The 24,824-nt window shown below is 33.8% G+C and overlaps 1 protein-coding gene across 1 annotated transcript in view; it reads left to right on the plus strand.

Annotated features, from left to right (window-relative positions):
- Positions 1 to 309: 309 nt before the first annotated feature.
- SEMA3C (semaphorin 3C) overlaps positions 310 to 24,824 on the plus strand; it is a 173,700-nt gene continuing 149,185 nt past the window's right edge. The window contains exons 1-2 of the mRNA XM_028525801.2: positions 310 to 641; positions 2,624 to 2,764. Coding sequence (XP_028381602.1) covers positions 2,662 to 2,764 — 103 coding nt within the window. The 5' untranslated portion in view covers positions 310 to 641; positions 2,624 to 2,661. The remainder of the gene's footprint in view (positions 642 to 2,623; positions 2,765 to 24,824) is intronic.

Raw genomic sequence — 24,824 nt, forward strand, 5'->3', positions numbered from 1 at the left:
TTTCTGCGGAAAAAAAAAATAAAGAAGAAGACTGCTTTGCATTTGATATTTACGGCCGTCCGTCTTTCAAGAATTGCCGATAACAAACAAAAACCTTGGAACACCTCCAGTGAAGTTGGTGATTCCGCCGCGGACTGAGAAGGGCAGGAGCTGTTCCGAGATCCTCCAGCCTTTAGCAGCGCATTCCAGCTACTCCCGGCGGCGCGTCCCGCGGGCCGCCCCGCCCTCGCGGCTCCGGGCCACCCTCCCGCGGGCGCGCCCTGGGTGGGGCCTCGCGGCCGCCGGCGGAGAGGCAGCGGGGCGTGCAGGGCTGCAGATGCGCGCCGGCTGGGCAGTGCGCCGGGGCCGCGGGAGCCGCGCGCCGCGTCGCTGTAATCGGACACCGAGCGCAGGTCCCCCACGCCCGGCGAGCTTCCATTCACTCCGAGGCGCTTGATTGAGCGAAGCGGAGAAGGGCTCCGGGTGCCACAGCCCGGCAACGCCGAGGATTCCTTTACAAAGAAACTCAGAGGACCGGGAAGAAAGAATTTCGCCCCTGGGACGCTCTAGAAATTCAGGTCTTCTGGGAAACGGGCTAGAAACACACGCGGAGCCAAACCGGTAGCAAATTGATTTTTCCGTGCGGATCTCTTCCCACCTCGGTAAGCTGGATTCCTTATTTTCAGAATTACAGATTTACCAAAATACAACTTTTGGGTCCGTGTCTCAACTTTTCACACGTCGCTGTGCTCAAGTCTACACGTTTTCTTAGGGGCACATGCAGTTTGTTAGGGAACTGTTCCCTTGCTGAGAGCCCGGCTTGAGTTGTTTCTCTAGGTTGTGACACCTGCGGAGAGTTAAAGTTGAGGATTTCAGTGACTGCTGAGGCAAAATTGCTGGAAGGACATAAAAGAGTCTGTTTCCTTCATGTTATTGGCGTTTCTATAAGAAGTGTAACAACCAGTCGAAGTGTCTGAGTTAAAGGGGAGAATTTATAACATAGGGGGTGTGAGGCATGTGTAAGACACTTGGCTCGAGTCACTTTTCTCTAGGTAGGCTTGAAATTGCATTGCACTGTATCTTCGCTTTATTTGACCTGCCGTTTCATCTCTATTCTTAGTAGTATTAATTATTATTTTGCAGTTTGTGGCACGGGTCACTTTTGGGGAGACATACCAGATAAAATACTGATAATAGCAATATGTAAAAGGGTGTAAATATTACCAGTCTCCTTAATAAAGAGACAAAGGTTAGGCATATTTATGGCTTTGTACCAGGGAGCAAATTACTAAGGGAAAGTCACTCCATAAAATCAATTTTCTTCTAAATTAATTTAGGGATGACAGGGTGAAGAGGTTGTGGAATCAGGAAGAAACTGTTTCTTTTGAAAATTACCAACACAAACATCTCTAGGGTTTCCTCCATCTGTGGGATAAAAGAGGCACACGATTTTGTTTCCAACTTTTGTAACATGATGTACCACCTAGGAGGTCAACTTACAATTTTTGTTTAAAATGGCATGTTGAGTTTCCTTGTGATCTGTCTTCTGTAGTAATGAAGTCGTCTTTATAAATCTTAGTGGCACTTTTTATTGAATAAAATTAGTGATAAGATTTTAATTAAGAAGCCACATAATATTGAAGATTAAAATTGCTGTAACCTATACAAATTGCTTTCCAGATTACATTGTGTCATGTCATTTGAGTATCATTATGCTAGACTCAAAATGATGGGATATTTTTTATGGTCCTGAGTGTATTTTGGGTATGTGGCCACTGGAGCTCTTATAGACCTGTGGTTACACGTTGCCTGATCTTCCTTGGTACTCAGATATTAGTTAATAGCATGTACTCATTTTATAGCTACAGTTTGAAACAGTCCTTGTCTCTCTGATTTATCTTTTGGAATTTTGACAGCCACTTTCAGTGATTTATTTTAAATATGTATTGAGGGATACGTGGTTCACTGGATTGCTCACAACTAGGTCACTCATTTGAATTTGGCACCAGTCCATGGTTACCTCATCTGCATCGTTTAACAGCTGCATGGCTATCCATATATATTGGCTGATAACTGTTTCAAGTGATTTTAGTTTTCAGGAATTGAGCATATGTAAATGTATGTATAGAAACATCATTTTAGAGACGATTTAGCTCCAAAAGAGTTAATGCTATGGAAGTGAGTGGGAATTTTCATGTAGGATTTTCTTGTTACTACTGTATTTATGGTAGAAAGGAATGTTTTCATCCACTAACACCTATTTGTGGATGAAACCATTCTCAAGTTATTTAAACATAATGTGATTTTTAGAGAGAAGATCAAATTGAAATATTGGGTTTTCCTTTGGTAATCAATAACCTTTTCCTGGTTGCTTCATTCTGCTTTAATATTATTAGCATTACGTTTTGGAGGATGAAATAGTTCCTATTTTGCAAACACTTCCAGACCAAATGAGATGAATCCAAATTTTCACATCTATGAAACAAAGTCACAGCACCTCCTACTGTTTGCATGACTACAAAAGTTCAGAAATGTGTTGTAAATGGGAGCTCTGTCTAGATTGCTGATTTTGTTTGTGTGGGTGTGGGTGTGGGTGTGCTCCTAAAATGTGAAATGAAATATAAAAAACTTATCTTTTTTTAAGGTATTTTCCCGTGGATATTAACTTGAAAATCTGAAGAAATGGCATTCCGGGCAATTTGCATGTTGGTTGGAGTATTTGTTTGTTCTGTCCGTGTAAAAGGATCTTCTCAGCCCCAAGCGAGAGTTTATTTAACATTTAATGGTAAGAAAGTTGATAAATACTCTGGGAGAATGTTATTACTTTTTTCTTATCCAGATTAAAAATTAAAGACAGTAAAATATTATAGTATATTCATTAATTTAAAAAATATTGATTGGACTGGTTTTTTGATGATGTGGTTACTTAAAATTATTGGTTAATAGACAAAAGTAGTTTATTGCATTTATCTATGAAAATTCTTTAAGTATATTCTAGCTTTTTTTAAGTTTCTCCTGTTTATACATGGTGGGGGGGGGGGGATGGCAAGGTGAAGGACTAAAAATGCCTAGATGCCTGGTCTTAATATTCATCTGGTTTGGTTGAGAAATACCTATGTGCTTATCCTCATCAGCAGAAAGAACTATGCTGAGCTAGATTATATATAAAATCTCCCTACATAGCTCCCTATATATATATATATATATATATATATCCATATATATATATATCCATATATATATATATATTTAGTTTTTTCAAGTCTGTCTCTGCATAAACCTCAGTGTCATTGGGCATATTTTTATTTTCATTAAAAAAAATACTCTAAGACCTTTCTATAGCAGGATGTCTTTGAAACTCTGTTATGTTGAATTTCAAATAGCAGTATGACTGACATCAGTCAAATGGCTCCCTCATCCATCCATCCTACCTTCCTTCCTTCCTGCCTCCCTCCCTCCCTCCCTTGTCACCATATGTTTCATCCAAGGTCATCATAAACTCTGGAGGAGACTTATTTAAAACTTTGAGTGTGTAAGCTTCTAATTGCTTCCCTTATCTTCTAAGCCAGGCATTACCCTTGGTTATGAAGAAAGAAAAACAGATCCTTTGAAGTGCCCTTTTTTTTTAATTACTAAAGCATCTCACAGTCTGCTTATATCTTTTGTCTTAAATTGAGAGCTATGAAATATTTAATAACAAAAAAGGCATTAAGGTACTGTTTCTCCCCTATTTTCTATATTTCCCTCTCTATAGGAAAGATGGAGTGCTCTCATAGATTGGGTCTCTAAACCTGTTTTCTTTATTACATAAAAATTAACCAAAATTTTTTAACCTAAACTTAATCCAATATAGGTAAATATTAAAAACATGCATGTTACCAGGGTATTTCATCAAGTCTATACTTGATATCACTACAGTTTGTCATTTAAGGAAGTTCTGTAATATAATCATTTAAAACCACATTTCAATGATATGTAGGACAGTAACTGCTATGCATAGAGTGACTAGAAGTTATGATGGACTTTTAAAAATACTGCATCTCTAATATTTTAAATGCTCTCAAACCCCAAACAGATTCTAGGAAAATAAGACTTACCTTAATTTATAATATGTATAGAATACAATATGATAAAATAAGCTATTGATCTGAAAGTTTTATAGTTCCTGATATTTTATTCTTCCCAAGAATATTAATAAGAAATAATCAGTGAGATAAAATATCACTTAATTTAGACACTGTTGTAAAGAGATATATCAATAGGGAAAACACACTTAATGAAAATTCCATAATTTCTAAATTAAATACAAAATATCTCCTAGAATAAACCATATATTAGGTAAAGTATCATAGGAAAAGTACCTTGGGCAAAAAGAATTGCTAAAATGTTTAAATTTCAATCATAAATTTATAGTTACTTTCTTAATAGCATACCTGCTTTAGATGCCTGTTTCAAATTTCTTGTTTAAAATTTCTCGCTGATTTTATGATGGTTTATTGGAGTATAACAATGAGTATGTTACTCAGTTTCTTCCAAACTGGTTTGGTCCTGACATCAAAATATAGAATTTTGTATAGGTTTGACATATATAGAGTGGGGCAAGAATAGGTTTACAGTTGTTCTCATGGAAAATAATACGATAATAAATAATAATAAAAGAATAAACTTTGTTTCATATTTTTACAACTGTAGACTTACTTTTGCCCCATCCTGTATAGGAATATATATTAATTTAAATGCATATATATGTGTTTTCTTTCATTTATTTCATATTTCCATATTTCTATAACTACTTTACAACTAAAAATCAGGACTTGGAAGAGGCATTTGAGGAAATTTAAATAATTTCAAGTTACATCAGGCAGAGGTCTTTTGATCTGTATAGTCTCCCATAATCATGTTGCCACCTGGCTCTTTCGTCTTGAAATTTTTACTGTAACTTGGTCCTCTGCCTATCTCTTTCTGGGGGCAACTTTAGGAAAATTCTCATAGTCTTGTCTTATTGATAGTCCAATTAAGAATCACAATTGATTTAAAGGTATGTGAAACAAGACATCCCTTCTCCCATCCAAGTTCCATCCTTTCTTCTGGTAATGGATGATAGACTGATAACATTTATGAAACGATTTACAGATTTGCCATCTCTATTGATCTAGTGCAAGGTCAGCCAGATGGTCATCAGTCCTTGGGGGGAATGTACTTCAGATGTTATTAATTAGTTGCATTTCTGCTAGTTAAATCTTGCATGTTAATAGAGACTCATAGGTATCACATTTTGTAATTTTTATAAATATTATTTTATACCAAATAGCTCTTCAAATGAATATAAAGTTTATGCAAATGTTTTTAAGTTGAACTTTTGATGAAAGCAAATCTACTAGTTTAACAGATTTATATTTTATAGCATTATTCCCACTGTATTCTATATCTATAGAATCTATAAAGGTCAAATGGAAAGGTAAAGATACGGATGTACAGGAGACAAAAATTGTAGGAAAGCATTGCATTTACCCAATATATATTTTAGATATAGTATTTTATAAAATCAGGAGTAAATACAAAATAATTTCATAAAAGGAATCAGTTGCATGCAATTTTAATAAAAGTTTCTGAGCTTTGGAAAAATGAAAATCTATCTACGTTTGAATAGATATAAAATGTGATTACTGAGTTAAATGTATTAAATATTGTTTCTACTTAAAAATTGGAAAAGTTCTTATAATAAGATGACTTTCTCAGATAACAATTCAGATTGTAAATCTAGGATGTTCAATTTACTGACATAAAGTTATTCCTATTATTTTCCTCATTATGTCTATAGGATCTGTAGTAATGTTCTTTAATTTTACTTCATGTCTACTTTCTTTATGTTCTGACTGATCTGTGTAGAGATCAATTTTTCCATTTTATTGATCTCTTTAAATAGTCAACTTTTGGGTCTTTTCTATTATTTTTCTTTTTAACATTTCCTTGATTTATGCTCTGAAATTTAACTATCTTATTTCTTCTTGCTTTATGTATTATTCATTCTTTTTTAACTTCTTATTATGGAGATTTAAATCAGGGTTATGAGCAATTTTTTAAAAAATATAACTGGTTATGCTATCAGTGTCCCTTGAAACATTGCTTTAACAGTGCCCATATATTTTGGTAAATGTGTTTTAATTTTCAGTGAGTTTAATGTCTTCTAATTCCCTCACTATGTTTTCTTTACCCTTGGGTTATTTAGAATTTTTTTTTTTATAATTTATAAATAGTTGGGTATTATATCTATATCTATATGTGTATCTATCTTCTAATTTCTTGTTGTCAAAGAACATACATCATGTGCTTCTAATTCTTTAAAGTCTATTTAAACTCATTTTATAACATGGATTATAGTCTATATAAAAAAAGTGTATTTTGCTTTAGCTGCAATGTTCTGTTAATACCAATTAGGTTCAATCAGTTGATGCTTTGTTATGTTCTCTATATCATTACTGATTTTCTGTCTGCATGATCTTTTAATTACTGACAGAAGAAGTTGAACTCTCCAACTATAATTTTGGATTTGTTTGTTTCTCTTTTCAGTTCCATCAATTTTGGCTGCATGCTTTTTTATCTTTATTATTAGGTACTGACATATTTACAAATATATCTCCTGATGAATTTCCCTCTTTTTCCATTATTAAATATCCTGATTATTATTAGTAATAATCTTTATTCTGAAATGTATTATGTATGTGTATATTGCTTTTTTTTGTATACTGAAGAAAAATGACAAAATTTTAGTTGTAATAAAGTAGGGTAAATGTTTACCATGATTCCTTTGGCCTCTACAATTTTTTTAAATTAAAATATTAGGAAATATATTTAAATGGACTAATTTTTGATATATGTAAATGTATGAATGTTTGATTTGCAATGTGGTATAGTAAGAACAGCATTTACATAGAAACCAAAATATCAGGGTTTTTAATCTTTACTAATTGTTTACTAGTTAATTCTGAAACTTTATGAGAACCTGGGTTCCCTGACCAGTTAAAAAAATTGTACAAAAATATTTCTAATACTCCTTTTTGCCCTGTAATTATGTGATATTTAAGCTTAGTTTTATTTTTAAAATACTATTTCCTTCTAGAATAATCTCTTTAATATTTGGAGAATATTTTGTGTAAATGATCCATGCAAGGGAAGAAAACGAAACAAGCCATTTTGAAAAATTCAGGGATTTTAAGTCATACAAAACCGGCTTTAAATCATGATTGTCTGGGTGTGCCACATTGGGGTAATTACTTATTTTCTCTAATGCAGAATTTTATTCTCTGTAAAATGGGAATATATACTTCATATAACTTTTTCAAAAATTAAATGAATTAAGTTTGTAAAATGTGTTGGGGGCTATATAGAATATATCCCATTACAGCACAATACACACACTTGCATTAGAATTGGAATTTATAAATTCCTTTACAGCAGAGGCATGGTCTTCAATTGCACTGTAATTACTTCCCCTCCACTTACACAGAGACTGATAATACTGCTCAATAAATGTTGAATTAACATAAATTTTAATACCCCTTACCACTAGACCTTATCATGATACCTACCACTATACCTCCCCAGCCAATACAGTCTTGGTAAACTACAACAACCCTTTAGTGAATCTTGGATAATTTAAAACAATGACAGATAGCAGGTAGAAAGCAGCAGGTGTCCATTTCTTCATTATTGCAATAAAATAGAAAAAAACATGAGAGAGGAATTCTTGAGGATTCTATTTTTTTAAAGTTTATTTTTTAATAAGATTGAACTTAATAAGAATTTAAGTTCATTTTAAAGACCATGTTTTAATGATAAGCTTAATAAGAAGTCTTATTAAGTTCAACCAAGTCTACTTAGTTGATGTCTACTTATTGTTATAAGATAGTAAGTGGCTTGAAATTGGAGCATTTAAGAGTACTGTGGAACCTCAGGAAGGAAGGCATGTGGAATAATTTCTGTAGTATGAAATGAAATATATCTGTGTAAATATATCCATTGAAATATATATAAATAAAATACAACTATATCCATGTAAATACCAAATATAGGTCATATACTGCACCTAAAGCAATGGCTATTATATAGTATAGCAGATTTCTTTTCATACTTTTGATGATTACATTGAAATTTATTCAGGAATATTTGCTCTTTAGAATACTCTGTGTATAAAGAAATTAATAGATCTTAAATTCAGCACTTTAATTAAGATTTAGTTACTGGATTTGTTAATCTTATATAAGGTAATAAGTATATGTATTATTGTTACTGAAATAGCAGATTTTTTTTTTTATTTTTAAGACTGGATATTAACTGCAGTTCAGAAGTTAATACCCAAGATGTACAGTAGCTCCACCTGTTACCAAAGAAGCAATCTTTCAGTCACATGGGTGTTTGTCGTTTTGTCTTTCCAGTACAAGCCTCTGAGTTACCAGGCATTACTGGGTTTTTTTTAATTCTCTTCGAAGGAGATCAAATATATATACACACACACACATATATATACACACACATATATATGTCTATATATGTGTGTGTATATATATTTAAATGATTTTAAAGAGTGGAGAGGGAGGGAGAAACAGAGAGGACCAGATAGACAGACAGACAGAGACAGATACACGTGAGAGAGAAACATGGATGGGTTGCCTCCCACAACCTCCCCGACTGGGGATCAAACCTACACCTTAGGTACAGGCCCTGACCAGGAATCAAGCCTGCAACCTTTTTGGTGTATGGGACGATGTTCCAACCAACTGAACCACCCGGCCAGGGCTCAGGCATTACTTTTTTAGGTAATTGTGATGAATACTGGATTATCATCTTTTATGTTTTTAGGTACAGAAAGGTAATATCTTGAAATGAAGAAGTAGGATAACACTAAGGTGTTTTCAATATCCCATAGCTTCAGAAAGCCTGAATATTATTTTACTGACTTGGCAGCAGTCTGGCTTTGCTTCAGTTTTTCTTTTGGCTGACACTCTTATGAGTTATTAAGGTGCTAATGGAAATATCTTAAAATACTTATTAAGCTTTGAAATCTCAAAAAAAATTCATTGATAGTTAAATGTATGGCAGAAAGTCAAATATTAGTCTTATTAATTCTTTGCTTGTGTTCTCGACAACAGTAAAGATCTACTACTACTAAACTGTTCCTCACCCCTTTGAAGCCTGGAATAATTGCCTAAAACTCAAAAGAAAAATTACAGTCAAAAGACTGAAACTTCATAAAGGTTTCTACTATTTGTATACATTGTTCCTTAGCTTATATTGGCCAATTTTCCAGACCAGGTTTGAGTTGTACATTTACATTTACATAAGGATGACAGTGCTTTAAAAGCATAAAAATGTCACAGTGAATTTTATTGGGCAACAGGTATATTAAGTGTAAAGTCTGGATTTGCATAGGATTATCAGTTCTTTAAATTATTTATTTTGTGATTCCTTTTGCCTTCTTTCAGTGCTAAATTTTTATTAATACAGTTACAAAAGCCTCCAGGTCATTGATAGTATATAAATGAAAGAGGATGGAATTTTACAAAACATCTTTTATCTTGTAATATCTGCTTCATTTGACAAGAAGCCTAGTTAAATAAATGACAAATAAAAGGACCCCTGTGAACTAGTGAGCTAACCCCCAAAGCTGATGAATTGTTATTACACAATAAACTCAAAATAATAAATTGTCTCTTTATGAACTTTGGTAGCATTAACCTTTCAAGGCACATTTGTTGAAAACAGTTTGTCTTATGGTTGCCCAAGAGATAAAAATAAAGGCAATTGTTCTTGATTTCTCCATTAATCTTGAAGAAAGCTCACTCTGGTTGTATTGAATCTTCTGAAATATTTAGTTCTTGGGAACTAACTTGTGTTACTGCAGTTTCTTTTAAATCCCCTTCTGATGGTCTCAATTGAATGTCAGTTAAACATCTTAAATAGCACCTGCACGTTTTGATAAACCCAAACTCAATCAGGGGTGCTGTGTGAATAAGAATCTCTCTGTGTTTTCCCTCCGTGAGAATATCATTGAAATCAGGAAGGAACTGATGGATGGAATGCAAGGGTGCACATAACATTGCTGAACTGTGGTCTTAAGTAGAGCAGCACTAAGTTTGATGTAAAGACAAAATTAAAACTGTTATCAAATATAATGGAAATAGAAAATGAGAAAAAATTACCAAGGAATTTCATATGTCTATTTTCCCTATAATATATATTTATATAGGAATCTAGTAGTCAAAATAAAACAAAATCTCTTTCATAGCCTTACATTGGAGGAGGGAAGTTTTAAGAAAGTTTCCTGGGAAATATTAGGTAGACTGTGTTACAGTGGTATGCTGTGGATCTCTTTTTTAAAAGATCTTTAGAAAAAAGTTAGAAACCCTGTCATAAAAAAAGTAATTCTTGTCCAAGGTGAATTTTCTTACATTCTAATTAGCTTGTGTTGCCAAAAGATTATGTGACGTTAAGCCATTCCTGAAGGTACAAGGTTCCTATAATTGGGAACTGAAAACGGATGCTTCAGTGATCTGAAGTCAGAAGAATGAGCTTATACGTTATGTTTATTCAGTCATCCAACCAAGGCAGTTTCATGAAAAAAAGTGCCATATTCCATGATTATTCACAAATGTGTGTAAATATTTATGATTAAACTTTCTAGCAAATGAATATTGTTTAAGTGATGCTAGATACCTTATTTTAAATCTGTTCACATGTTGAAACATTGATATGTTGTTTACATATGAGGAGAGAAGTATATGTTATAAATGTTAATTGATCTTATTGAACTCTCTAACAACATTGTTTAGCCTCATAAATGGAGAAGTAGAGAAAGTAACTGCCTAAGGTCACAGGGATGCAAAGGGATATGAATATAACAGTCAAACTGCAGAATTGGAGCCACATCTGTAGACTTGACTAGAGTAAGTTTTAAGGTCCACAAAAGTCACACTTAAAAGAAAAGAACATATTCTTAAGAAGGCATCCTATAAACTTATTTTATCATATTCAAGGTATGACAGTAGACTTTTGCCTTTCTTTTAAAACATGCCTTCCTGGAAATGAAGGAAATAAAGTTCATTCTTTACAGCATCCCTAATTCCCCTTTCAATATTGAATTCATCAGCATGAGGGTGAAGGAATTACCCCTCTGGAACATGTTTATTTAGTTGCTGTAGGAAAGATCTCCATTTTGGCTATGGGAGCAAGTCTGACCTCAAAGGATAGCTGTAGAAAAATTTATTATTCTCTTTCCTCTCTTCTGTGCAGATTTATCAGAGTGTTTCTATGAAATCAATATAGTCTACTTTCTCTTACAAAATGACTCATGTTCTTTTTTTATGGCTACCTTTGTAGCATCAACTAAATATATACTGAGACATACTCCATTTTTTCCATTTCCTAAACACCTTTTATATAATGAGTAGAAAAAAACTATCATTCTTGTTTTAGTTCCATTACTGTCAAATAATAAAAGTATTGAGAAAAAGAGCTGCAAGCTTTGAGCAAATTCCAGCACTCTTCGTCTTCTGCATTTTCATTTATGTGCTCTTGAAGACCTGTGTTGTTAATGAAAACAAATTTAAACACAGGGAACAGAGCATGAGTTGGCAAGATGGACACGTACGAGGCAGAGCTCAGTGCTAAGCCATGTGCTATTTTAGGGCAGTGCTAGCCATGAAACAATGTGCTGAGCTGTAATAGATGGCAAGTGTATTCTAATTTCCAAGATGCATGCTTTTCAAAAACAATTATTTCAACCCTCCATCATTCAGTGGGAATTAAATGCCTCTTTGAGCACTAAATAGTCATGTTACTTCTTCAGAGTGCATTTTACTTTTTGGAAAAGTTCCACCTGATATCTCATTTATTACAGATTGCCTATTGAGTAACTAGGCATGGAAGCCCAGGAGGGATAAATATCTTGGCTAAGGACCTCTAGCTTGATGGTGGCAGAGATAAGACTAGAAGAAGGAAACAGAAAAAAGAAGGAAATTCACTATGAACTGTGCTTGTAGGGAATCAGAAACCTTCTGAAAATGTAGATTATGATATCTGCAGAAATGCTAGGCCATTAATATGAATATTAACAAATTTGTTTTCCAAAGTATGCACTGCAGTGTAGCTTGAACATACCTCAAGTTTTAAACTACTTATTTTTAGGAATAACTTATGGATTATTATATGTCAGACTTTAACTATATTTAACACAACATTTAAATTCTCTTTGAAAAAATTGAGGCAATACATAAATACCCAAAATTTACATTTTTATTTGTAGCTAATTCATGTAAATTAGTGAACATAATTTTCTTGCCTTCCCCAAGTGACTTCTCTTGTAATTAAGATTTACATTTGATGTGGAATGTATATCAGAATCCCATGTTCCCTTCATCTATCTCTAGAATAAAGTATTCTACTCAGTGCATTTATGTATTGCCTTAGAAGGAAAACAGTAAAACTTACGCTCTAATTTGATGTAATGCCAGTAAAAGTGCCTAATATTCTTGCCTTTCTCAACTTTACAACATGCTAGCATTTAAGATTATTGATAATAAAAGTATGAATTAATTAATTTCTAAATTATTACCTCCCTGAAACTATTTTCTTATAAAAAATGAACACATACTAGATTTTGATGACAAGATTGCCTATATTTAATTTTATATATAATGAAATGGCTAATGTCAAGTCTCTAGTCTATATGGAATTAATAAACCAAAGGACTCAAAGCAATATAGTTTCATAGTAGATAATTGCTTTGTCTTTTCCATTTTTTGTTCTTTTCAGTGTTAATACTATAAAAGGCTTTTTTTCTTTTTTTTGTTGTTGTTCAACTACAGTTGTCTCCATTTCTCCACCCCCCTCCACCACGTTTTCTTCAAGTAGAGGATTAGATTGCTGGTCTCACAGAAGGAAATCCTTGAGTCCCTGTAGAAGTTAGAGCACTAAAGAAGCTGTTGCTAAATTCTTTCATAGAAAACATCTTAGTATAGAATTTTTCTTGCTAAAGGCAGAATTAGGGAGAGGGCATATATATCTGATAAAAATAAATGCATTATCTGTATGCACACATACAGGCACATACTATAGGAGTAAGATCTGTTATATTTCAGTGAATTCAGTCATTCCTAAGTGTACACTGCCTTGTAAATGCATATAACGAAAACTGAGAAGTCAGGAAGAAAGCTATTGTGATTCTGATATTATGTTTTCTTAAAGTTTCAAATACCACAAATTTATAATTATATAACTATATAATAATTAGCTTCACAAACACTTTAGTACTTAAAATGTTACTGTAACACTTAGATGTACAGTAAACAGCTTGGAGGGAACAAGAAACTATGGTGACTTACGTATTTGAGTCATGCCCTACTATTTATTACTTGATGACTAATAATAGTGAGAACAAAATGACTTGCTGATTAAGAACCTGCCGAAGTGGGTAATCCATTTTTAGTACAGATAACAGGAATGTAAATGTAAAGGAATCATAAATAAATCCCTAAATTTATTTCACTATACCTGCTTCTTTTATAGTCAGTGAAGTCTTGCAACCCAAGTTGCCACTGTTACTATAGTTAGCATTAAATTAAAGTCCCAATCATGGCATGCGAAACATAATCTTTTATTGTATGCTTCTGTTTCTAAAATCTTCATTTCATAAAATTTAGATTAGAAAAGTCTTTTTCTCCTGTGTCAGTGGACATAACTCTGAACAACTATGTGAGGTACACCGCGCTGGCCCTTTATTCATTACTGATACAGAAACTGGATAACACGGTGGGTCTGAAGATGTTAAGACAGCACTAACAAAATTAGAAACAGAGTAAAGGGAAATTAGGGTCGAGTATAGCAGTGTGCAGCCACAGCTTCTTTTAAATGGTAGAGACTATTACATGTAAAAATGCAATTCTAACAGAACTGTAATTCTTTTTTTTAATCCTCATCTGAGGACATGCTTATTAGTTTTAGGGAGAGGGTAGGGGAGGGTGAATGAGAAGAAGAGAAACATCGATGAGAGAGAGAAACGTGGATGGACTGCTCCTTGCACACCCCAACTGGGGATGGGACCCAAGTCCCAGACGTGTGCCCGACCTAGAGTTGAACCCATGCGACCTTTCTACTGTATGACACTCCAGCCAACTTTTTAATTGAGACACACCGGCCAGGGCCGGATCTGTATTCTTAACCCATGGTCCTCTTGTTTAGTGAGTAGGTGAATAGTGGCAAAGTAATTATAAAATTGGCTTATATAAAATAAGTGATATTTTTATTGAATTTCATTATGAATTAGGCTTATGTCTGTAAGTGCACAAATCACACCGTAGACTAGATTTCAATCTTTTTCAAACTTTTAATGAAGATACTTGAGATGACAGCCAGCCATTTATTAGTTTTGACAGTAGGATGTGGTGATTATTTTAGAGCTCTTTTTATAACTTTTCCAACTTCTTTAATATACACTAGTGGTCATAATTCAAACAAAAACAAAACCTCATGTCTTAAATTACCCCTTGATTTGAAAAGACTTATTGAATAATTTATTTTGTATCAGTTGTCAGTAAGAGCCTTAAGCATTCCTTAAACATTATCAATGTAGTTCTGTATTCATACCTAAATGTTATTATTTAAGAATAATATGCAAAAAGTGGCAAGAGATTAGAGTCTCGTTGCCATTATGTACAAATCTGGGTTTCAAATAGAAGCAGTCTTTCTGGCATTAAAACCTTCCAAATTTTGTTGGTCCATCCAGCCAGACTGTTGCTCCATAAATTAAAACTCAGGGATTTTTTTTTCTTTAAATAGTAATACTCAAACATTCCAAGAGATCAGAACATTAAGCTGGAATAAAACAATGAGTGTATTATTGTTACCTAAAGAGCATTTTGAATTTTATTAGAAGAAACCGATTAAGATGTTATTTTCAAGCAAAGGGCTTGGCATGGCTTCAGAAAGTTACTTTCCGGAATCGGGTAGGGCTGTAGCTGGCACAAAGAGCAGATCTTTAGTTTAGCATCTTGACAGTTTTAATGCACATGCAACTGGGATTTTTTTCTTTAAGCTGATTCTCTTAAAAGCCATGTTTCCTGCCACTGTTCAACATAATTGCATCAATTCCATTTTCCATTAGTACTCAAAACCTGCTGATGTGACTGGAGTTTTAAAACCTTTGTGTGAAAGTATAATTGTGTCAGTTTTTCCGGGGATCTGATAATGCATATGTTCTATGCAGTTATTTTTTTTGATATCCATAGTAGGGCAAGCAAAGAGATCTTCATGCTCGTATAATAAGCTCTGGTTATTCGTTCAGTTATATCATCTACAGTATTACAAGTCATTTTCCATTATGGGGGGAAAGATCATGTGATAGTCTATATTTTGTTGAAGAAAAAAGCACATGTTGCTGCACTGCAGAATGATGAAATGTTCTGATTTTAGGGGAGAGGAAGTGATTGCTTCTCTTTCCTTCCTGTATCTGTAATAGCTATGTCTCTTATAATGTGTTCATTTTCAACTGTTAATCTTTATAGAATCTTATAATGTACATTGGTTTAATTCATCTACTGTCTTTTTAATTTTCTGCCATGTATTTGATACTTTTCCATACATGCAGTATGTATTGATATTTTAGATATTACATTAGAAATTTAATGTGTGAATATATTTATCTAGCAGTTTTTTGAATTGAATTTGTTTTCCTCACATCCCCTCTTTGGTTCTTCTTTTTTAATTGAAGTGAGTGAGGAAAAAAAAGATTATCAAGCTTAGCCTGGAATTATTCATGAAATGGAGAAAGCTTCAGAGCCCAGGTGCTGATGGAATGTGTAGCAGGAATTGATTTAAAGGTGACCTAGAGTTAAGATGCATCATCTCTTTGTGCTTTGGAAATGAAATTCAGTGCCATAGCACTTAGGGGAAATTACCTTTAAAACAAATATCCATCTTTGATTTCCAAATTTTACTATAAATATTGATAATAAGGCAGAATTCTAAAACGTTTCTAAATAGCTTCTGGGTAAAAATATTAGATTTTTAATAACTAAAGATACATTTTCTCAGGTCAATTACTAGCATAGACGTTTTTCAGGTTATATAGTATCAGAATTAAACTCCAACAGCACAAACTATGTTCATCCTAAAGTAGAAATTGGAAAATCTGGTGAGAATTGATTGTTGGCAAATTATAGGTCAATATGAAAAAAAGTTTTTAGGTTTTTATAAAGAATGTTGTGTCCATCTGTCTCTTATTCTTTTGATTCCCACTTTAGAGAGATTCCTTTAATACATTATCCAACTAAAAGGGAAGTACCCAAGAATTGCATTGACTTCCCCGGATATTTTAGAATGCCTACCTTGTGAAGTGTTGCCTGCTGTGTCTATTAAGTACAAAGAAATGTGTGGTATGAGTCCTCTTTCTCAGAGAGCAATTGTTTTAGGCAGCAGGACAAGCGAACTACATAACTAATACATCAGGCACACCAGGGTGTGTGCTATAAAAAAGGCACAATCAATTTATTGAAGATTTATTCTAAAATCTAACATTTTAGAATAAAAACATTATCTTAAATTGGTGTAGAATATTGGCTTTACATCCATTGTGGACATTAATCATTCTGCTAGCAGGAATTACATTTATGTTTTATCATGGTTATAAACTAAATTGAGAGGGGTGTTCAGTTGAAATGCCAAGGAAGAGATCTTATTGCACTTAACCGAGGTTTCTCCAAGGCTCTGAGGCAAAGCAGCTTTGCTGGGCTTAGCTTTGTTTTCTCATTTACCTCCAAATTCCCAGCAGTGCCTCTAACTGTGCACATCCTTGTAACTGATTGATAAGTTGCCGAACAGCTTGGCTCTGGTTTGCCAGATTGCCTTCAAATGCCCATCGGAAATTCTAAACTACCTATAGTACTAGTAGGGATGAGGAATTGTTTTTAGAGTTCTCTCCATTTCTCTGATACCTGAATCTGTTGCTTGTATCTCGCCCTCTCTCTCACATGCATGCACACACACACATGCACAATCTTGGCCATATTTGAGGAATAGAGTAAAGGCATGAAGGAGCCTGCCTTAAATATGTTTCAAAATAATTAGGTCTTCAGAGACACCTTTAATGCTTCAAAGTCAGTTCCTTACCAGAGGTCAGAGACACCTTTTTCTGGACTTTCATTTTCATCAGCAATGTGCAACTCCATCGTGAGTTTATAAGAGAAAGGAAATTAGGTCTAGAAAAAATCAATATGCTGAGTTTTTGGAATGATTGATATGGTTAAACCCAAGACCATAGAACAGTGGTTATCAGTGTTGGCTGTACATTACATTCACCTGGGAGCTTTAACATCCGGTTGCCAAGGCCACACCCAGACCAATTAAGTCAGTATGTGTAGAGAGTTTTAAACCCCTAGTGTTTTTAAGCTGCCCCAGGAGATTCCATTCTGCAGTCACGTTTAGGAACTGCCACTCCCAAATGCCAGAAGTGTAGTGTCTGTTAGAGAACATGAAATCTGCAAGTAACCCCTTTTAACAACAAAATAGACTTCTATTCCGTCTATTGCTCTAACATGTTCCAGGATAAACTTTTTTACTAAACATTAAAATTTAGCTCCTCTCCTCAACAATTTAGGTCTTCGGTGCCAGAGAAATCACTGTTAGTGAAGGCAAAATGAGGCTTGAGTGTTGACAGCCTTTAAGAGTGAACACATACACTTCTGTGTGAAATGATAAGATCCATTTCAAAGCCATGGCCTAGAAAATCAAGTTCTATTATCTATTTCCTTTATATTTTGAAATCTGTGATACTTGAATGATTCTAGACAACCTAACCTGGGTCTTGATTTAGGCAATGCCACCAGGCCTAGTGTAGAGCTTGGTGCTAACAGGATTGAAAAAATAGGTTTGTGCAATGAATAGTCTCTCATAGACAATTCATTTATATGTATCTTGTGTCTAATTGTGGGTAACAGACTGTAGAAGGTGAAGAGGTTGTATAGAGTGGTGATAGTGGTGGAGAGAGTGGGAGTAGATGCAAGACAGGCAAGGTTTCTTCATACTCAGAAAAAGTGTCACCTACAGCAAAGGGAACAGGCTCTCATCCTTTTTTTGTATATCATTGTTTTTTCAACGTATTTAATAATGTGTGATACATAGTTGATGTTTAATAAATACTTGAAAATAAAAGAATGAATGAATTATACCTGCATATAGAAGAAGAGCAGAAGTAGGTCAGAAAGCACAAAAGTAGTGAATCAATCCTGGTTTAGCACTATGTTCCAGGATTATAAAGTGCCACTAATTCAGAGAGTTCTTTTTTAATATGACTTTAAGCTTCTTCTTAGCAAATCATGTTGGTTTAGGTCTCTGTCCTTTGTACTATGATTCTACTACTGTTATGCAGGTAGGAAAGCCACGGGCCAGTGGCTTTCATTAGCTTATGAAACGTATCTGCATACTTAAAATGGAAGAATTTCTGGAGAACACTGTGTATCTGGGTTAGGTCATTGAAGTAAAGTATGCGATATTATGGGCAGGTAAATAATAAACAGAACACAGACTGAGTACTTTGGGCTATAAAGGATAGTCATATTTTGTGCATATTAAGATAACATGAATTAAAAACTTGACTTGGCCATGATTAAGAGCTGCTATTATTAAATATTTAGAACTTGATAGCAAGCCTTGCAAAATTCATAGGCAAGGTAAAGCAAATGAGGAATTGACAAGTGAGAATCAAATGTTGAAAATATTTCCAGGAGTAAAATACCAATATCTGGCTTAGCAGACATGCATTTTCCATGTATGTAAAAATGCAAATTTTACAAGTGTACTTTCCTGAATGGCGGGGAAAAAGTGCCTTGTTGAATGAAATTACTTTTGTAAAATACTAAAATAGCCACATTAGTAAAGTATGGGGTTATGAGTCAAAGGTAGTTTTTATTTTTCATGGATCATTTATTTGTTTTAGTGTGTTGTTGATGAAGTCTAAATCATCATTGAATTCTAAATTGACAATTAGAAAAAAAGTGCTTGACTTTTTAATAACCTTTAGGTTCCTAATACATTTCTGGAGTTTTCCTCCCAAAATAAAGTACAGTAATTCCTTGTACCACCCCATTCAGCAGACAACACTGTGACTCATCTCCTCCACCCAATTACACCAGAACTGTTTAGCACAACGTACAAATAAGGTGTTGCAGCACAATATTTCCAAAGATATTGTTAAGCCACTCAGGTACTATATCTAGCATCTTCTATTCTAAGAAATGCTCACAAAATTACAAATTACACATTCTCCATACTTCATTCTGGTCCCTGTGTTGTCTCAGTAGTTAAGAGGAAAAGGGTGATAGAGTATTTATAGTACAGTGAAATGAACTAGTCCTGGAAGAACTATATTTTATAAATTAATTTGTTATATAGAGGGGCTTTCTCTTCTTAAATTTAATGGACGTTTTGCAGGACAATAGTGAATAGGCCCTCCTCACTATTTACCCAATTTAAAACAGAATGGAAGTAATTGATTTTGTCTTGCACAGCCGCCCCTTGATAAGGCAAATGCATAACTATGTCAGGCCCAGGAGCAGATTGTCTGGGTTTGAAATCTCACTCTGCCTCGTAGGAGCCTTGTAACTCATGAAAATTTCCTCAACTTCCTAAACTTTATTGACTAGGCTATAAAATCATCTTAAATTAGTTCCTACCTGGTCATATCATTGTGAATGTTAAATCAGGTAACTGATGTAAAATTATTTGCATGACACACAGTAACAATATACTAAGTGTTAGTTATTATTAATATAATTGTGTATTTATTGAGTTAATTAAAAGAATATATTTTAATATATTAAAATAATATATTAATAATATATCCTTAGAAATGTATTATTTAGTTATATTAAGAAATATTTTTCTAGATGTGGTGAAACTTTTGGGTCACAGGCCTAGAAAAGGATGTGCTGAGCTCCCATAATATTTAAAAACTAATTATCCGCTAACATTTAAGTGGCAGGAGATTTCATCTGATGATGTATATTTCTCCTTTTTTTTGAAAAGTGAGAGGATCTAGGAAGCATCTTTGGGGGCTGTGTAAGGCTGTCTCCTATCATTGTTTCCTATGTTACCTTTCTGAATCTAACTAACATGGAGTTTTCTACCCTTGGTCTAGGGAATGGCACAAGGACAAAAAAATAATTTCTAGGTAAAATTATAGGTCCTATAAAAATGCTGTCTTCATTGTGGTATTGGGGTGTGAAAGCAATATAACACTCTTTTCTGCAAGGAAAACAGAGAAAAAGGAATAAAAATCATTAAACAAGGTTTGTATCGGCATCTTCGAAAAAATAACAAACATATCATACTCATTATGTCAAAATGATACATTTACTTTCATCAATAGCATGTTTTTCATAAATATACAGGTGCATGTGTTGAGGTTTTCATGAAGACACAAACCACCTGTAAAATAATTTGTGCTATTGACAGTTTTTGAGATGGAATTTACCATGCCACCACTCTTATAATCAAGCCTAGGTTTTTTGTCTTTTGTTTTTTGCTGTTTGGTTTTCCTCAGAGAAGTTATGACTAATGATGTAGTAATATGGGTTATTGTTTTGCATCTAAAAAGTTTATAAAACTTTTATGCAAATATTTCAGTGCAAATCTATTGTCAGATATCCTAGCTTCACGCAGATTTATTTAAGGAAAGTGATACCTTACATAGGTGTCCTACTACTCAGTACAATGAAGTCTGATTCCTAAGTCCTTCAAGCTGCAGGACTGGTATGATTTGGTTTTGCCCTTATTTTACTAAATGTTAACAGACAAAAAACATTGCCTAGAGCATATATATCCTAATACATACAGTAATTCTTGTTTTATTATAATTATAATAATAATTAGACTTGTCTTTGTTTCTATTATTCAGTACTGGAGTTTGTATAATGTTTACTTTTTAATCTGGAAAATTATTTAGAAAAAAAATGATTCTTCTGGAAATGGTCAAAATAAACTGTGTCTGAACTCTCTTATTATTCTTTAGGATAATTGACCAGATTTTAACAAAGGCATGTCAAGCTCTAACTACACAGGAACGATGATAATTTCCAAGTTTATGAATAGTTCAGAAAATTTCATTATATGTTCATTCCAAAAAATTTATGAGATTCTTGTACTATCTGACCTAAGAAAGATACTTCCTAACAAACTAAAAACAATTATTAATTCAAGAGTTTATAGTTTAAGAAAGTAGCATAGTAACTTTCATCTTAAAACTGCAAATGCAAACTTCTTAACCTTCTTACCCTGAATTTCTGTTCAGTTCCCTATTTTTCCCCATATCAAATCTTGCAATCAATTAAACAGCTTTCAACTGTTTTCCAGTGTTTTTCTTCAGCTAGTTATCTTTCTGTTCTTCAATTTTCATGATTCTCATTTTCCCTCTTATTACCTCTGAACATTCTTTTCTATCTGTGTGCCCTGTCATTTTCCTCTCATTCTCACTATCCTTCAAATTTCTTGTCTAGCGTTTTGGAAGAGAGGCCTGAATTGACCTGGGCATGTAGGCAAGTCTGAAGGTTGTGATTGAAAGCTTACCTAAACTGCATTTTTGCTTCTAAAGATCTGCAGTAGTTTCCACCCCATCCCACCTTCAAAAAGAAGACATTATTTTTCTCTGGAGTAATGTCTGATCCTACAAGGAACAAAAGAAAAGAATGTTGACTTTTTAATGGCTGTTTTGTTTTGTTTTTTATTCAATATATTTTATGTTTCCATGTAAATTCCTACATTTAATATTCCCATTCACTGCCCCATAACCCCATACATTGCCCCACTATCCAGGAAAGAGAAAATGAATCATTTTGCTTGGCTTTAGTTCATTTTAGATCTTTATTTTTCTAGTAATTACTAAAAGGGAGATTAGAAGGAGAAGTGAATAGAATTACAATACTAACTGTTAGAATGTGGATTAGTCAGGTGGTGAGAGCTGCTGGACAGTTCCCCAGCACCACGCTGCCCAAAGGGTCTGTGTGCCTCTGAGCCTGGTCGATCCCCATCTCCCTCTCCTGGTGGTGCTCATTAAGCCCTGCCACCCCTCCACACACAGTCTCATCAACTCTCCTTTATTGGGAGCTTGATTCAAGAAGAAACAGGATGCAAAAAACTTGGCACAGAGAAAAGAGAAACTAAGATGTAGCCGAGGGGGTCACAGGATGTCAAGACTAGACTAGGGCCTAACAGACAACCCTGTGCCAGCCACTTCTGAAGAATGACCACTAGTGTTGATGGAGGTTCTTAAGAGATCCTATCTAACAATTAGAGATATTAATGTAGTCTAAATGAGGTTCTACTTCACTACTAGGCTGGCCTGGGTGGCTACTAAGATGACTTTTACTCTTTTGTTTCCCTTTCTATGTATTTTTAATGTGGACCTTTTATAAAAAGATAACCTGAGGTGTACCTGTTTTTGATGGTAAGTACATGATGGAGGCTTCCTTAAATAACAGTGTCTGGGGAGTGAAATGAGGAAGAACTTCCATAGTTGCAGTGACTAAAGGAAAGACACTATGAGTTTTTACTGTTACCTCGATTTGATGCAGATGATTATACCAATGGGTACCTTAGAATAACTACTTTGGGATTCTGATTTTATTGAGGTTTGAAGTATTCTAAAGTTTTCTACAATTACATTATTATTATAAATTAAAAAATGAATCCAGTGTTTATAGTTATAGAACTCTTTTAAAGACGGTGAGCTACTATATAAGTAAATAAAAAATGAACACAATTTAAACATATCGTGATGTGAATAATATTGTGATTATGCTAAAAATAGTGTGGGGATACTGACTATGATCTACATGAATAAGTAAACTAAACACAAATCTATATTCACATAATTGTATTCTCTTTTTATTTTATAGCATTTAAGAAATTATTATGAAAAACATTATGTTTGTGCCTGCAAACTTCATTAACATACTAACACATATGTCTAAAGGTCAGTCAATATTTAGGGTGAATTGTAGAAGAAAACTTTTAAAATGAGAACAATTGACATACATAATTTCTGTAGGATAAACTTCCTCTTAGTCTTAAATTGAATCATTACATTAATTTTTCCAGATGACAAAGGTATTTTAGAAAATGAGACAACTGTTTGGATGTTTACCAAGAGATTTTTGAGCCATTATCCTCTGTGTATCTTTTAAAGTTCAGAATTGTTTCTACCCATATAATTAGTAGATTGCATATATTACTGAGCTCATATTTATGTTTAAACTTAATAATCTTTATAATTTTCTAATTCTGTGCTACACTAATGTTTAGTTTGATATACATGTTAGGAATTAGAATTTCTGCAGATTAAAAAGAATACCTTTATGAAAGTTTGCCACTTTGTTCAGCATGGTCAAGAAATATATATAAAAAATTAAAAGGTTGCTGTATCTGAACATGGGATATAGGGAACACTGCCCTACATTGTCAATTTACATAGGGAAAACTAATGAGGCTATAAAGAAATACTATCTGTTTTATTAGAATTTTTTAAACCAGTGAAACAGCTGGAAAAACAAGTTAGTCGGCTGGCTTCCATTTTCCATTGCTTTCTGCCCTTTAAATGCAGATTTCCTCTTGTTCACGACCACATGCTCACCACACACAGACTCCTTGGTTTGTTACTTTAAGCCACATAACGATTAAGCAGCATTGCTAAAGACTAGTTTAGGAAAAGCTTTAACTAAAATAAATAGCACTTTCAGAAAGAATGTGTGTATATGGAGAGTGTGTGTGTGTGTGCTGAGATGAATCAATAAGGAAGCCATCAGGTCACAGCGGTTGGGTCGGATGGATTAGTGTTGAGACATGTTTTATGTTGCAGTCTTATTTCAAACTGTCTAATTGTAGTGAAATGCTAAGTGGCATCCTGGTGGCCAGAAGGAATATGTGTCACTTTTCTATATTTAGAATCAGAATTTTATTGCTGAAAGAAAAATTGGACATCATTTATTCTTGCCCTTTTAGCTGAGGCTCATAGAAAGAAAGTGTCTTCACCACTAGGCAGAATAACTGGAGCTTGGATATACCTGTCCCTTGTCCTCGGCATTTCCAGATCATCATCACTCTCTTCTCTAGTTGTCCAGTTAATGGGTATATGGAAAAATTGGAAATTCAGTGTGAAGGATGATAAGAACAAATCCAGTCAGTCTTTTAGAAGACATAGCAAATAAAGTAAATTGAGACCTGCAAATTAGGATAGTTTTGGATCAAAAAAACCCCAACAATTAGTAGATTTTATAAAACACCTACTGTTGCAATTAACATCTATAAAGAGAAGAAAATAAAACATTTATAGTGATCTGCCTCCAAAAAATAAGTGCTAAATAGCCAGTATGAGAGAGGGTGCCAAACCCTCTAATTTGGAAACACGTACTTTAGGGAAGTATATGAATTTTGTTTTAAAGAAAAAATATGTTGGTAGAAATATGCATCCATAACTTATATTCCAAAAAATGTCCATAGTTATTGTGGAAAAAGATATGAAGGATTGAATTTTAATAAACATTCAACTTAAATGACAATGTGAAATAATAACTCCACAACGCATGAAGAATAATTTATATTCTGCTTTACTAGGGAGGCACAAGTTGTGCATCTTTAAACTACATGTGCAAGTTGAATTCACTGTGTTTTTATATTTTTATTAATAGAGGCCACCATATTTAAATAAGATAAAACAGCATATTCTAACAAACTTTCTTATGCAACTGCCATAATTGAAGTTGAGTTCACAATATTAGGAACTAGGCTGAAGTATTTGTATTGTC

This window comes from Phyllostomus discolor, chromosome 10 (genome assembly GCF_004126475.2).
Source record: "Phyllostomus discolor isolate MPI-MPIP mPhyDis1 chromosome 10, mPhyDis1.pri.v3, whole genome shotgun sequence".
Classification (NCBI taxonomy): Eukaryota; Metazoa; Chordata; class Mammalia; order Chiroptera; family Phyllostomidae; genus Phyllostomus; species Phyllostomus discolor.